This window comes from Sturnira hondurensis, unplaced genomic scaffold (assembly GCF_014824575.4).
Source record: "Sturnira hondurensis isolate 20B ecotype Veracruz unplaced genomic scaffold, ASM1482457v3 Scaffold0001221, whole genome shotgun sequence".
NCBI classification, from domain to species: Eukaryota; Metazoa; Chordata; class Mammalia; order Chiroptera; family Phyllostomidae; genus Sturnira; species Sturnira hondurensis.
The window spans coordinates 6,071,807-6,086,887 of NW_028073852.1; the positions used below are offsets into that span (position 1 = coordinate 6,071,807).

General features: G+C 38.3%; 1 protein-coding gene across 8 annotated transcripts in view; it reads left to right on the forward strand.

Moving 5' to 3' along the window:
* TAF15 (TATA-box binding protein associated factor 15) overlaps positions 1–15,081 on the forward strand; it is a 30,260-nt gene that overhangs the window by 7,872 nt on the left and 7,307 nt on the right. For 7 of the 8 annotated variants that reach the window (XM_037066868.1, XM_037066875.1, XM_037066887.1 and 4 more), the window contains exons 3-9: positions 183–234; positions 318–402; positions 486–591; positions 3,654–3,844; positions 5,305–5,425; positions 12,921–12,955; positions 13,565–13,597. In XM_037066868.1, coding sequence (XP_036922763.1) covers positions 183–234; positions 318–402; positions 486–591; positions 3,654–3,844; positions 5,305–5,425; positions 12,921–12,955; positions 13,565–13,597 — 623 coding nt within the window. The remainder of the gene's footprint in view (positions 1–182; positions 235–317; positions 403–485; positions 592–3,653; positions 3,845–5,304; positions 5,426–12,920; positions 12,956–13,564; positions 13,598–15,081) is intronic. The other variant, XM_037066899.1, reaches the window with a different exon arrangement.

Sequence of the window (15,081 nt, forward strand, 5' to 3'; positions counted from 1 at the left end):
ACTTCATTTGTCTTTAACAGTCTTTGGTCATCCCCTTTCAATTTAAACTCAAGACAGGCAGATTGGCAGTTTCTAGAAAGAAGCTTGTATTGGAATTGAAAATTAAAAATGAAGATAGGGTTCTTTAAGCTGTTAAAAAGGCTGGCGAATTTCTTTCAAGTAGCACTTGTTTTTTTTTACAGTTATTCTTCCTATGGAAATCAAGGCAATCAAGGTTATGGACAAGCACCACAAGTAGGTTAAAATATAAATTGTGTCCTTAAACAGTTACTGTTATCTTAAGTAGGTGATGCAACTTGTATTTACCTAAATTTCAGAGCTATTCTGGCTATGGGCAAAGTACTGATTCCTCATATGGACAGAACTATGGTGGCTACTCCAATTATGGACAAAACCAATCAGGTTGGACTGGTTTCTTAATTTTCTACTTTACAAATTCAAAACATCAGAACTCTTTCTAAGTGGTATATCCATCCAATCTTCAGGTTATTCACAGTCCTACGGTGGTTATGAGAATCAAAAGCAGAGCTCATATGGCCAGCAATCTTATAATAACCAGGGACAGCAAAACACGGAACCATCATCAGGAGGGTAAGGAACCAGTGCAAGTACTGAGATTGTGTTGGGCAGTGGAAATACTACTTGGTGTATGGAACAGGTTTCACCAGCAGACTCCTAACTTTAAACATTTTTTTCAGGAAAGTTTTGTGAATTTCAGTTTTGTGTTATGAAAAATGGAAATTATCAGCATTGTCATTTGATACATATGACGTTATTTGTAAAATTATTGTTTAGCTGTAAATTAGTGAACATGATGTAAATGTTGAAAAGAAAAATTTGAATCTCTCCTTTATACTTGAGATTAAATAAAATCTTAACCTATAAAAGGAGACTTTTCATTGCTTTTATTTCTATTTCTCTCATTTTTCAAAAAGATTTTACTTATTTTTAGAAAGGGGGGAAGGGAGGGAGAAAGAAAGGAACAGAAACACCAGTGTGTGAGAGAGACATTGGTAGGCTGCCTCTTCACACACCTCCAGCTGGGCCCTGGCCTGCAGTGCAGATGTGTGCCCTGACCATGATCACACTGGCGACTCTGGTTTGCAGGCTGGTGCTCAATTGCCTGAGCCATAGCAGCCAGGGCTCTGTTTTATTTTTTCACCATTTTAATATACTACCTTTTCAGGGACAAAAATATTAAAGAAAAATATACCAAAAGCTATCCCCATATTTCAGATATCCTAAATATATTTTATTTATTAATATAGATATGTGAATATTTATGAGCAAATTTACAGATTTTATAGTTTTTTAATCTTTAGATTTGGGGAGCTTGTTCTTGTTAACTAATTTTAATAATAGCAATTTACTATTTTTTATTGTGCTTTACATTTTGTGAAATGCTTTTGTGTATTCTAATTTAATTGAATACCACTTTGAGACAGTATCAGTAATTATTTATTTTATAGAAGAGAAGCTAAGATTACATAGCTTGTCAGGTTCTGCAGATAAAAAATGGAGGAATAACTAAGGCCACTAGTATTTTCTCTTTTGCAGCAAAGAAAATTATTCTAAGTGAAATTCAAATAAAAGCAACAGGGAAAGGTTTATGAGGTCAGTTATCTGATGTGTATGAGAGCCCTTTGAAAAGAAGAGTGAGTACAAATGTAGGGAATAATATCCAGGAAGCGTGTTACATTAGAAGGAAGAACTCTTCAAGCCCAGATGCTTAGTTTTGAATTTAAGAAGAACCGTTTTATAAGGATAACATTTTTGGAAGTGTGACATAGTAAATGTAGTCCAAAGAGAAATGTTAGATTCGATTTGACAACATTTTTACAGTGAAGTGCTAGGTTTCCGACTATCGATGTGGTGTGCTTTGGGTAGGAAGTTGGGAGTAAGGTGTGACTATTAAGTTATGAGACTTTTTACAAAAGTGAGCATTAGAGACCTGGCTGGTGTGGCTCAGTGGGTTGAGTGCTGGCCTGTGACCTGAAAGGTCGCTGGTTGGATTTCCAGTCAGGGCACCTGCCTGGGTTGTGGGCCAGGTCCCCAGTTGGGGGTGTGTGAGAGGCAACCCATCGATACATCTCTCAGACAGAGATATTTCTCTCCCTCTCTTTCTCCCTCGCTTCCTCTCTTTAAAAATGAATAAATAAAATCTTAAAAAAACTAAAAGTAAAAAGTGAACATTAGAACTCAAATCCAATTAAGTGTTCCTTTCAACATTCTCATTCTGAAAGCAGGTAATTAATTGTCATATTTCTCAGAACTTATACTTAGAATTATTTTTTCTTAATTGCCAGAGATAATAAGAAAGCAATCTTGCCCTGGCTGGTGTAGCTCAGTGGATTGAGTGCTGGCCTGCAAACTAAAGCGTCGCTGGTTGGATTCCTAGTCAGGACACGTGCCTGGGTTGTGGGCCAGGTCCTCAGTAGGGGACGCGCAAGAGGCAACCGCACATTTGATGTTTCTCTCCCTTTCTTTCACTTCCCCCCTCTCTAAAAATAAAATCTTTAAAAAAAAGAAGAAGAAAGTGATCTTATTATTTGGTAACTGGCTTCTTTTCAGATTAAAAAATGACATCACAAAGCAATTCCTTTCTTTGTACTCAGCAGACCAAACCCCCTGAACCCCTGAGTAAATACTGTTTTTTAAAATTTCTCATCATTGAAGATGCTTAAAAGGATGTACTGGAAGGTGAAGAAGAAGATGATGATGAATAAGTTGGTTTTAGTGCAGTTAGTTTTCTTGTCTATAAAGCATTTAACCCTCCTGTGCAGAACTATCTCCTTTTAAAGAAAAAAAACGGAAATGTAAGGCTATATGAGATGTGTTTTTAAATCATGCAGTGTCTCTTTCTTTTCTTTTTTTTTAAAAAATAGTTAACACACTACTGAATGTGTCTTTAGCTCTGTCCTGGTGGTGTTTTCAATAACCACAATCCAGTGTGCGGGCTGCACATTGGTGTGGGAATTGGCAGGAGGCTCCCGTTGGTGCAGAGCACAGATCAGTTATTCACAGGGTGGGGGTTTTCATCTTCAGTTGTCTCTGATGCAGTTTATAAGAAGCAGTTGTTATTCTCTTGACTGAATATCACTCTGTAATTGCAAAAATAGATGCAGCTATTTTGTTGACATTCTCAATGCTTCTAAGTAAATATTTTTTATTAAAAGTGTACTGTAGGTTCTAAAGATAATTATAAGAAAGTTTAGTCTAAAATATTATGAGATAACATTAGAGTTAAGTGATATAGAGCCTTTCAATGTAACTATTAAAAGGACATAGTACTTGGGGCATGTTTGTTAAAGAATCAACTATTTCACTGTACTTCATGGCACCTTTAATTTTTCAATCCGAGGAGATGTAAAAACCATTGTGATCTTTATTTTTATTTTTTTCTTCACTGATATATTTGCATATGGTTTTTTTTTCGATGTGGCACCTCTTCAAGGATAGTGAAGTTATGTTTGAAGGGCATTCTATTGTTGATAAGGAGATTTCATAGGTAAAAGAACTAAGTGATTCCCACCTGAAAATACTGGTGAATATGGTTGAGGTCTAGTTGGTCAGGTCTTTTATATCATTCTCAGTCAACATGCTACAGTGAAAGTGATCCTATAAAAATCTCTCAAATCTTGATTTCTGTTTAGCCAAGGTGGAAGAGCGCCTTCATATGACCAGTCAGACTATGGTCAACAAAACCCGTATGACCAGCAGTCAGGCTGTGACCAACATCAGGGTTACGATGATCAGCCAAATTATGATCAGCAACATGATTCGTATAGTCAAAACCAGCAGTCCTACCATTCACAAAGGGAAAATTACAGCCACCACACACAAGGTAAGCTATACTGACGGTCCCTACTTAGAATTAATTGTATATTGGATTTTGGATTAAAAGATCCAGATAGGATTTCAACTATAAAAATTTGGAGTGACCTTAAACATATGGTCATACAGTTATCAAAACTAGTTTATTAGATTTCTATTTCTGAACTGTTTGGAGATTTCCAAATGGTGACATGACTTTTGATGGCCAATAAATGAATTTCCTTTGTTGTGTCAGACAACGCTGATCTTCTGGCACATGTTTCTGCTACCAGTTCTTTTGGTGGTGGCGGTGCTGGTGGTGTATTTGATTTGGGGAAATTATAATTCTGTGTTAGCCTTCTCTAACCGCAGGAGGACCGGTCACTCCTTCCTCTTGTTTTCCTGGAGCACTGTGTGTGTACCACTGATAATCTAGGAATCTGCCCTTGCTAAGTAAGGGCAAAGGTCTTGTCTTACTCAGTTTTATCCTTTCATTGCTTGTGTAGGCTTGGTTCATAGTGAATGTTCAATAAGTAACTGAGTAACTGAATGTTCAATAAGTTGTTGAGTAACTGAATGAATGAGTAAGTGAATGAATAAAAGTGAAAAGTCATTCATTGAATATCTTTTCCAGTGACTATATCACTATCTCTCAGTTTGAAAATCTAGTCATTTTTTGTCCATGCTTAATTTGCAGTTAAATATTTTTGGGGTGAAGACAGTAATAACTTTGCAGCCCTGGCTGGTGTGGCTCAGTGGATTGAGTGCCAACCTGAGAACCAAAGGGTCACCAGTTTGATTCCCAGTCAGGGCACATGCCTGGGTTGTGGGCCAGGTCCCCCGGTAAGGGGTGTGTGAGAGACAACCACACATTGATGTTTCTTTCCCTCTCTTTCTCCCTCCTTTCCCCTGTGTCTAAAAAATGAGTAACATCTTTTAAAAAAATCTTTAAAAGTACTGACTTTTCAGATTTGGGTTATGCTCTTTAATTTGTTGGGGTTCTGTACCTGATGTACCTCAGCTCACACCGCTCTGCATCACCATCACCACTTCGCTGTCTGACTTCAGCAACGTGGAATTCAACAGATATGGTTTCCAAACACGTTGTTTTAAATACTGGTTGTTCAAGGAAATATTTATTTTATTATTATTTTATTTATTGACGATTAGAGGGAGAGAGAAACAGTGATTTGTTCTGCTTATTTGACACATTCATTAGTTGCTTCTTGCATGTGCCCTGACTGGGGCAAGAACTCACAATCTTGGCATATCGGGAAAACGCTGTAATCAACTGAGCTACCTGGCCAGAGCTTCCCAGAAAGATTTAATTCCGTTGGTTTTATGATGACTTGCATTTGAGTTCTGTGCACATTGCCATTTTCCAAAGGACGTGATGTGTGCCCTAAAGAATCATTAAGGTTGTTATGGGAAGTCTGTGTCGGAAATCACAGTGGTTATTGACTTGTGTATGTGTTACTTTCTTTTTCACAGATGACCGTCGTGATGTGAGTAGGTATGGAGAAGATAATAGAGGATATGGCGGGTCACAGGGAGGAGGTAGAGGGCGTGGGGGATATGACAAGGATGGAAGAGGTCCTATGACAGGGACAAGGTAAGTTATGGGTATAGATGTCTACATTTCTTGTCTCTGTCTGGTTTTTTTTGTTGTTGTTGCTTAGCTGGTTTACGTCCAGTATCTAATGTAGTTAAGAGGCTTTAAAGGGATCATATTGCAGAGAAGAGGGCAGAAATTCAAAATTTATCTTCAGTCTTCAGATGTTCTGTAAATTTCCTCAAAATAGGTTTACGTTAGCAGTTTATGTGATGTACATTAAACATCAGTGGAACAAAGTCCCCTACGATGTTTGTGGTTAAACCACTTACCTACATTTTTTCTGCCAGAGCTTTAGTATCTAAACTTCTTTAAAGGATAACTCTGGGAAATCCAGGTGTTTTGTTTGTAAAAAATAAAAGGTAAGTTCATTGTACGTGGAGGGCAGAAAGGTTTTTATCCCCTTGGGAAGGGAAGGTAGGAGGAGGCAGTGGGGTGGAGGGGTGGTTGGCAAAAAGAGGAAGGTTTAATGTCACCGAATTATTCTGTCCCTCTCTTTAAGTTAATAAAATAGTGACATAGTAAGTGCAAAATCACATACCATTGTGTAGTTTGTCTAGACTGAGCTGTGGAGAAGGAACGACTTCCATCTCCATTGCTACTGTTACCGGGTTTGGTGTTTACTATGGCATTCTTTATGGAAGCTGGATTTAAAATTACTTCCAAACCTATCTGTAAATTTAGCACTTTGGTCCTACAAACAAGAATGAAAAAGTAGTTGTCATTTATTGTCCTCAGATGAGGTTTGCTGGGGCAAATTTGTGTGCAAAATGCACAGGCTTCAAAGATCATTTGTATTCCTTGGGAATTGAAATTGTCAGTGACCTGTTACCTGACCCTTAATGTACATCAGCACCAGTTCAGTCTTGCTCTTCAGAGATTGAGTTGAGTGTCTGCCCCTGTGCTGACCTGAGAAACAGCCAGTTACGGACAACAGTTATTTCTTCAAGTGGGCGGGGGATTTGATCTCACCGACTCCCACTTTTCTGTGTTTGGTGTACATTGCTTTGATATTATGGCAAAACTAGAGTCTAAACATAATTGATAAATTTTGCAAGACTCGAACATTAAAAGCCTTTATGGATAGCCAAAGTAAGTGTGCTAAGGTGAAACAAATGTATAATGTGCCTCTTCAATGTCAAAGAGAGGTCTGCTCCCATGTGCATGTAAACGAACAGTGTGAAGTGACATGGCGTTTCCCTACGAGCCTCCTGCTGCCTCAAGCAGAATCCCAGACGAGGCAGCCAGCAGGCGCATTTAATTCTCCAGTTAGTGTGTGTTGGGGCGTCGGCCGCCTTGGAATGCTCTACATCTTAGAGTACATCGTAGGTTTAATCTTCTTGATAAGGAAGTTAGAATTATATCCTATAGATTACCTGTTAAACTATGACCATGCCAGAGTGGTAAAAGGAAACTCTTTAAGTATATATTTTCATCTTTGAGAGACGATTCATCTTAGTATCAGTGAGTTGAGAGGATTTTGAGTGATTCTCCTGATAAAGGAGCGAAGGTCCATACCACAACCAACCTGGAAGTGCCACGTTTTAACCTCTTTGGCAACATATTTCAGTGTAAGTTTAGGTCCACGTACCAAATCATGAACTAATGTTTTGATTTTCACATCTTTTTATGTAGCCTTAGAGCCTCTTTAAACAAAATCTTATGCAGGAGCCCACTATACATTAATTAGGTCAAAGTGCCAATCTCGGTCACATCAGGGGAGGGATGGAGGAGGGCCCTTGCCCTGTTGACTACCTGAGGCAGCGCCCCTCCACTAATAAATAGAAACCCGTATGGGTTACGATAATTACTCTGTATTGGGTTGGCAAACTTTTTATGTGAAAGGCCACATAGGGAACAATTTAGATTTCGCAAGTCGTACAGTTCCTATTGCAGCTCCTCAACTCTTCCTTGTACTGTAGCCTCCGAGCGGCCGTAGACAGCGTGCGCGTGACTGCACACAGTCGTGGCCAGTAAAACTGCGTTTATGGGTGCCTGAAATTTGAAGTTCATGTGCTTTTCATGTGTTACAATATCTTGCTCAAAGATGTGCTTTTTAAAGCTTATTTATAGGGGTAAGATATTTTGAAATTAAATACAAATGCCCAGTTTTAGGATCTTTGTCACATGTGGTTTTATGTTTAAGTACCGGAAGACCCAAACCTTTTTTTGTTAGTCTTCATTAACACTCACATTTGTGTTTCTATTCACCTTACTTAAAAATAGCAAGGTTGAACATATGATTCTTTTGGGTCCATGTGAATTCAGACAGTCTGGCATTAGTTGGTTTTATATTTGAAAAAGAAGGTGGCAAGATTAGGATGTGGTAAAGGATGGAACACTCTTAGACTCAGGTTGTGTGAGTGCTTGCCTGTAGGAAGAATACAGATGAAAAGGAAACTGTCAGTTTCCTGAAACTGGAAGAGAAATGTGAAGGTTATAGGGATTGTAGGCAACAATGCTTTTCTTTGAAAAAGCAGTTGCAGCAAAAAAAGTTAAATTTCTTTTATTTTTTAAAAGATTTTATTTATTTATCTTTAGAGGGGAAGGGAAGGAGAGAGGGAGAGAAATATCAATGTATGGTTGCCTCTCGGGGGTCCCTTGCCGGGAACTGGCCTGCAACCCAGGCATGTGCCCTGACTGGGAATCGAACTGCAATCGTCTGGTTCGCAGGCCCGCGCTCAATCCACTGAGCTATACCAGCCAGGGCCCTTTTTTTTTTTTTAAGATTCTTATTTGATTATTTTAGAGAGGGAGGGAGGGAGAAAAAGAGGGAGAGAAACATCAATGAGTGGTTGCCTCCCCAGTACTCCCTACTGGGGACTTGATCTAGCCCACAACCCAGGGATGTGTCTGACTGGGGATGGAACCGGCGACCCTTTGATTTACAGGCCAGTGCTCAATGCACTGAGCCACGCCAGTCAGGGCTGAATTTCTAAGTGTCATTTAAAATTGATCACTAATAACCTCTTAGTGCACTAGAAGTCTAAGACCATAATTCTGTTTTTAATATCAATGTTGTGAGGAATGCATTGCAAAATTGCCAGAACTTTGTAGATAATTGTTTTTCATTATTAGTATGTCATCAAGTTAAATAGCTGTTTCAGGCTTTAATATCTCAAAGTTACATTGAATTTCGAGTGTTTTTTTAAAAGATTTTATTTATTTTTACAGAAGGGGGAAGGGAGGGAGAGGGAGAGAAACATGAGTGTGTGGATGTCTCTTGTGCCCCCCGCACCGGGGACCTGGGCTGCAACCAGAGACCCTTTGGTTTGCTGGCTGGCACTCAATCCACTCAGCCACCCTAGCCAGGGCCCATTTTCTTAAAAGAGTTTTTGATGAGCTCCCTTAAAAAGGTACATATGTTCTGTTCTGGCGATTGTCCAGAACAGTGCTGCTCAGTAGAAATATAATGTGTGTTACAGATGTAAGCTGCAAGTGTTATTTTAAATTTTCTAGTTAAAATGGAAAAATCGGTGAAATTAATTTTAATAATATATTTTATTTAATCTATTGTATCCAAAATATTTATAAGGAATCGGTATAAAAAATAGCATACATTCTTTTTAAGAAAATTAATATTATTCTTAGCTTTTTTCCTCCTTAAGATTTTATTTAGTTATTTTTAGAGAGACGGGAAAGGAGGGGAAAAGGGAGGGAGAGAAATCTTTTTTTATTTTTTTTAATATTTATTTATTTATCTTTAGAGGGGAAGGGAAGGAGAGAGGAGGAGAAACATCAATGTATGGTTGTTTCTCGTGCATCCCCTGCTGGGAACTGGCCCCTGCCAGCAACTGGCCTGCAACCCAGGCATGTGCCCTGACTGGGAATCGAACCGCGATCGTCTGGTTCGCAGGCCCGTGCTCAATCCACTGAGCTACACCAGCCAGGGCTAGAGAGGGAGAGAAATCTTGATGCAAGAGAGAAACATTAGTTACCTCCCATGTGCCCCCAATCGGAGGATCTGGCCTACAACCCTGGCCTGTGTCCTGATCTGGGGTTGGACCAGCAACCTTTCAGTTCACAGGCTGGCACTCAGTCCACTGAGCCACACCAGCCAGGGCTCGTATGGTCTTTTTTTCATTCTAAGACTTTGAAATTTATGTTGTATTTTACATTTAGAGTACATCTTAATTTAGACTATCCACATTTCAATGGTCAACAGCCACACATGACTAGTGAATAATGTATTGGACACTGACGCTCTGGATTGGTAGGTTCTTGGCCTCCTGAAATGTTGGTAAATGCTGAATCCAGAAAACCTTTTTAACCACACATACATGACATGGGAAGAGATGAAACAAAAACCAGCTACATTGAGAATGGTATTCAAATCCACGGAATCATTTCTGTTTGGAATTAATGTTAGTGTTCTTTGTACCCCAAAATTGTATTTTGGATTTACTAGTATGAAAACTTAAGCACAGCACAGTTCTACTTTTTAAACTAATATTTTTCAACTTTCAGCCAAGTCCCTTTTTTTCTCTAGATTAAGAATTTCTGGGTAATAAAGATGATTGCATTGCTCTCTTACTTCTTCATAGTTTTAGTCCTTGAATAAATATATTTAAAATTTTTTGAAATTAATGGTTGGGAATAGAGATGCTGTCAAAGAACTTTTTTCTTCTTGATAAGCATCTGAAGTTAAACCCGTCTTCTGTAAATACATAGTGTAACAGTTACGGGCCCCTCAGCTCTATCCTAGTACCGACTCGTCACTGTGATTTTGAACTTTGGCAGCCATTTTTGCAGCTGCGTCAAGAATATTTTGTGGTTTTCTTATGTAGGGGGCACTTAGCTATAAATTTGAGTACGCTAGTGACTCAACTGTAGTAAATACCTCTACTACTTAAAATGTTCTTCAGGAATTCTGTATGCGTACAAGTTTGGTTTTTTTTCTGGGAGGAAAACATTTATTACTGTAACGTTTTGATTCATAGATGTTCACATATATTCATGTCTTTCTTTGCTCTTGAGGCCTTAACTTAGTATATGGAAAAGGGACCTGTAACTTGACTGCAGGTTTGCAAGAAAGATTCTTAATCATAGGCCTATCTTCTGTTAATTATTTAATAGTGAGTAATACTTGAGTGTTTTTTTACTGTATTTATTATAAGTTTCCTAATAAGGGATTATAATATAACTAGTAAATATAAAGTTTTCTAATAAAAAGAAAAATGATTGACACATTTGAACTTGGAAGAAGGCATCACATGGAATTTTAGATCATCTAGACCAGTGTTTCTCAAACTTTAATGTACATGTGAGTTTATTGGGGATCTTATTAAAATGCAGATTTTGATTCAGTAGGTGTGGAGTGAGGCCCAAGATCATGCGTTTCTGAGACATTTCCAGGCCCTGCTTATCCTGCTGTTCCACGGATGGCCCTTTGAGTAGCAGGGTTAGGGGCCCGTATTTTGTGAGGGAGGGGTCTGAAGCCCAGGGAGAAGTAACAACTCGTCCAGATTTTCAAGACTGATTAGTGATGGTTAAGACTGTGCCCTGATTCTCTCAGTTTGAAGAACAGTGCTTTTGCAAATGCACTAGGTGTTTTCATATTTATGGCTGTTGTGTAGAACTCTTCAGCTGCTGTGTTTTCAAAGGAAATGCTTAGTAAAGATGGCTTATGTTAAAATGTCACTATACGAAGGAATAGGGAACTATAAACATATTCAAATGTCATTGGTTTTATATCCCTTTTATTTTGCAGTGATATGTACTTTTTAAAAGTTGTGCAAAAATGATACTGCTGGCCAGAATAGAAATTGTAGGAAATTGCTCATGTATGAAATTACATGTTTTCTCTACCTTTTGGCCAGTTAAACAATATAGTACTCAGTTAAGATGACAGCAGAATAATTAAGAGGTATTTCTTTCAGTACTTAACTTGTAGAAATTTTCTTTAAAAAAATCTTCTTTATCCTGAGGACTTGAACTTCCTTATGTAGGAATGTGAACTAAATATTTTCACTGGTTCTTTTCTCAGCATTGTTTGGAATTCCAGTGATCATCTTTGATCATTAGATGTTCACAGCTGAGATATTTTGGTTTCTAATAATAAGATTTTTAGTGGTTTAATCTCAAGAACTCTTTTGGCTTCCCTTCCCTAAAGAGTTGATATACAGGTCATTTAGAAGTTTAGGGAGGGCTTAGAAGACTGGTCTTAAGAGACTCAATGGAAAACTGTATGTATATGAAGGACCTGAGTGTCTTATTGTCTGCATAGCCTTGACATAGCTTTATTCACTCGCCTTTTTAGGCTTCCTGAAAAATCAAACAGAATAAATAGCAAGTTAAGATGCATTAATACGTATCCATATCTATGCTGAATGCAAGGTAGAATTGTTTTATGTTAAGTTAGTAGAAAAGACTAATGATAAAGGAGAAATACTTTCTCACTTAGTCGGAGTGGCTTTTCTTGGGGCGGCTTAGAAAAGCCACCCAGAGGGCAGGGGTATCCCCAGTGAGGCGGTCTGAGCAGTAGAAAGACCTGAGTATATTGGACTAGTTTACTGGGTTATGGTAGTAGATTAGATCTCAGCATCTGAAAACTTCAGGTGCTTTTATTTCCATCTCAGCACTTGAATCTTAGAGGATTACTTTATTCAATCAAGAGAAACAAGTTTTCAGTGCATGGGTTTTTAAAGAGTTTCTTGATAAGAGAGATCTTAGATTTCTTATGTAAAACTGCACACAAGGACCATTAACTTTTATCTGCCAGTGGAAGTTTGCCAAATAAGTGATCTTGTGGGAAGCTGCAGTATTGGAGTGTATTGCATTCTGTCTCTGGCATGGTCTACTGACAGGTGTTAGAACATGGGACAATAGGAACCTCAGTAGCTCTGCTGGGGAGAGACCTAGTACATTATCATGGGGATGGGGTAGGAGAGCAGTTTTAAGTTAAGCTTTTTTTTTAGTACTCATTTTATCAGCTTTTAGAATGATATGCAGTTTTTAAGGCTTCTTTTATTCAGGTTTACTTTCACATTTGTACCTCATTTTTTCTCTACATCTCATTAAAACCCACTATTTGATGTCACAGTAGAACACAGTACTCGGTTTTTTACCTCTCCTATTCTATCTAAATCTTAGCCTTGCTTTATATCGTTCTTCTGTTTTTTTTTTTCTTTTCATATTTAAAAAAAATACCTCCTTGGAAAGAATGTCTTCTCTAGCATTCTTCATGCCGTGCCTCCAATTTTGATTTATGATTTGAGTAGTACCCCTTTTGCTTGGGGTTGGGAAGACTTTAAAGTAAGTGTATTAGGTGTGTTCTGTAATACACTTGCAAAGGCATCCATGTGGAGAGCTCGTTGGGAAAACACTTAGGTGAAAACAACATTTCGAAGTCTATGAAATGGAATTGACTGGAAAGTTAGAGGTGCTGCTGTTTTCCTAGGTGCTCTACTTGTGACAGTTAAGTGTAGACTGAGCCCAGGGCTCAGCACATTAGAGACTTAAGGAAGAAATCATTTCTTCAATTTTTCCTCTGCAGTGGTGGTGACCGCGGTGGCTTCAAAAATTTTGGTGGTAAGTGCTGAGTATCCCAAAATGTTTCAGTGGAAATGCTATATAAATCTAAAAGCCACCAGTATCTTGCAGATGCAGTCTAAGCCCTTTCTTACTTACTCTGTTGAGGCTGGTATGTGTTGTGTGCTTTAAAAAAAGATTTTATATATATATATATCAAAGAAAACATTAAAAAGCCTTAGTTGATCTCAGTCCAATGGATTTCTACACAGTGAATTTGCATGACAGAGTCTGTGGTGACCAATGAATAAGACCCACTGGGTTTTGACAGTTCGTTGTTTTAATAAAGGTAGCTGACGTGGTGTTTTTAAATTGTTAGGGTTTTCCGATAAGCCTTCACAACCAGAGCTTAACAGAAATGATGTAGCATAATGCCAAAGTGGCAGGTGTTGTTCGGGACACGTTTAAGGAAATACTGACATTCATCTTGATTTCTTAAACTTTTTGTAGAACTTAATTTATATATTTACTTTGTAAATCTTTGATGGTTGACTTTCGAGGATTTTGGAAGTATTGACTTTTCATGCCTTGGTTATTATTAATGTTATATGATTTCTAATGTGTTGTCTTAAATAGCTTTCTTTTTCTTTTTCTTTTTTTCCATCTTAGGTCACAGGGATTATGGCCCCAGACCAGATGCTGGTAAGATTTATGGTAGTTTGTAACTTTGCTATTAAGAGAATGCTAGTTTTCCACTTTTTTCAGGGAAAAAAGTGTGTGTTTGGAGGAGTTAGTTCAGGAGGAAGATGTAATTTGATAGTGCTGCCAGAACCGGGGGGCTTTACTTGGAAAGTCACACCAACGAGAAAAATGCATGGGGAGTTTGCTGGGCGAATTGCTGTCTGCATTTTCCCATGTCTGTGTTTTCTTTTGTGAAGAAATAATTGATTTTTTACTACTAATTAGTGTTATTTATTTAATCACTACAAATCAGATTTGAAAGAATTTGTATTATTGAGGAATTAGAAGTAGAAAAGCTGTAAGAAAGTACTACTTTGGATTGGTAGTCTCCATAGTGGGCCTAAGGAACCCGGATTCATATACATTAGAGAACTGTCTTACTCTAGGTGGAAGTCACTGGTTTCATGTGCCTTTTATTTTTATTTTATTTTTTATTTTTATATTTCATTTATTTTTTAGAGGGGAGAAAGAGGGACAGAAACATCAAGGTGTGGTCGCCACTTACACGCCCCCTATTGGGGGTGCCTGTTGTGACACAGTCATGTGTCCTGACTGGGAATTGAACCAGTGATCCTTCTGTTCCCAGGCCAGTGCTCAGTCCACTGAACCACACCAGTCAGGGCATGGCTTTTATTTTTAAATGAAACTCAAGGCTACATGGAGCTTTTTGAAAGTTATGATTTAGAGATTAATATATATTGAAATCAGAACATTTGTTTTTATTAAGATGCCAAAGTATATGGAAGGCAATTTCTGAATTATCCCTTGATGGACTGAATTTTTTACATCTTTTTACTTTGTTGTACTAATCCAAAAGTGTGCATGTAAGGTAAGGTGTGTGTCAAGGTGCCCCTACCCTCTGGTATTACAGCGCTGCTACAGTGAGCGAGGAGACCACCAGTTTTGCTTGGCTTGCTTAGAAGTCCGAAGTGTCAGACTGGGGGACTTGTCTACCAGAGAGTCTTAAAAGTGTTGATTACCCATAAAAAATTAAAGTTCTCCAAAGAAAGGAGTGCTAATTTATAACCCTCCATCTCTTCGTGAGTTTGAGTTCTCTATCTGATCTGAAAAGTGAGATGTACATGATCTCCCTTCTGCATTTACAGTGTGGCCTTGATCCACTTGATCTGAAGTTTAGTTGTAAGAATGGACCAAATAACTATTGTGACCATCTTGCATATGTACATAAGACTTTCCTTATATTGGTCCTTTTTTTGGTCATAGAAACAGTTGAATATTGGACAATAAATTATTGGGTTTTTTTTTAGTATTTTTTTATTTACTTATCTTTAGAGGGGAAGGGAAGGAGAGAAGGAGAGAAATATCAATGTGTGGTTGCCTCTCGTGAGTCCCCTGCTGGGAACTGGCCTGCAACCCAGGCATGTGCCCTGACCGGGAACCGAACTGCGATCGTGTGGTTCGCAGGCCCGTGCTCAATCCACTGA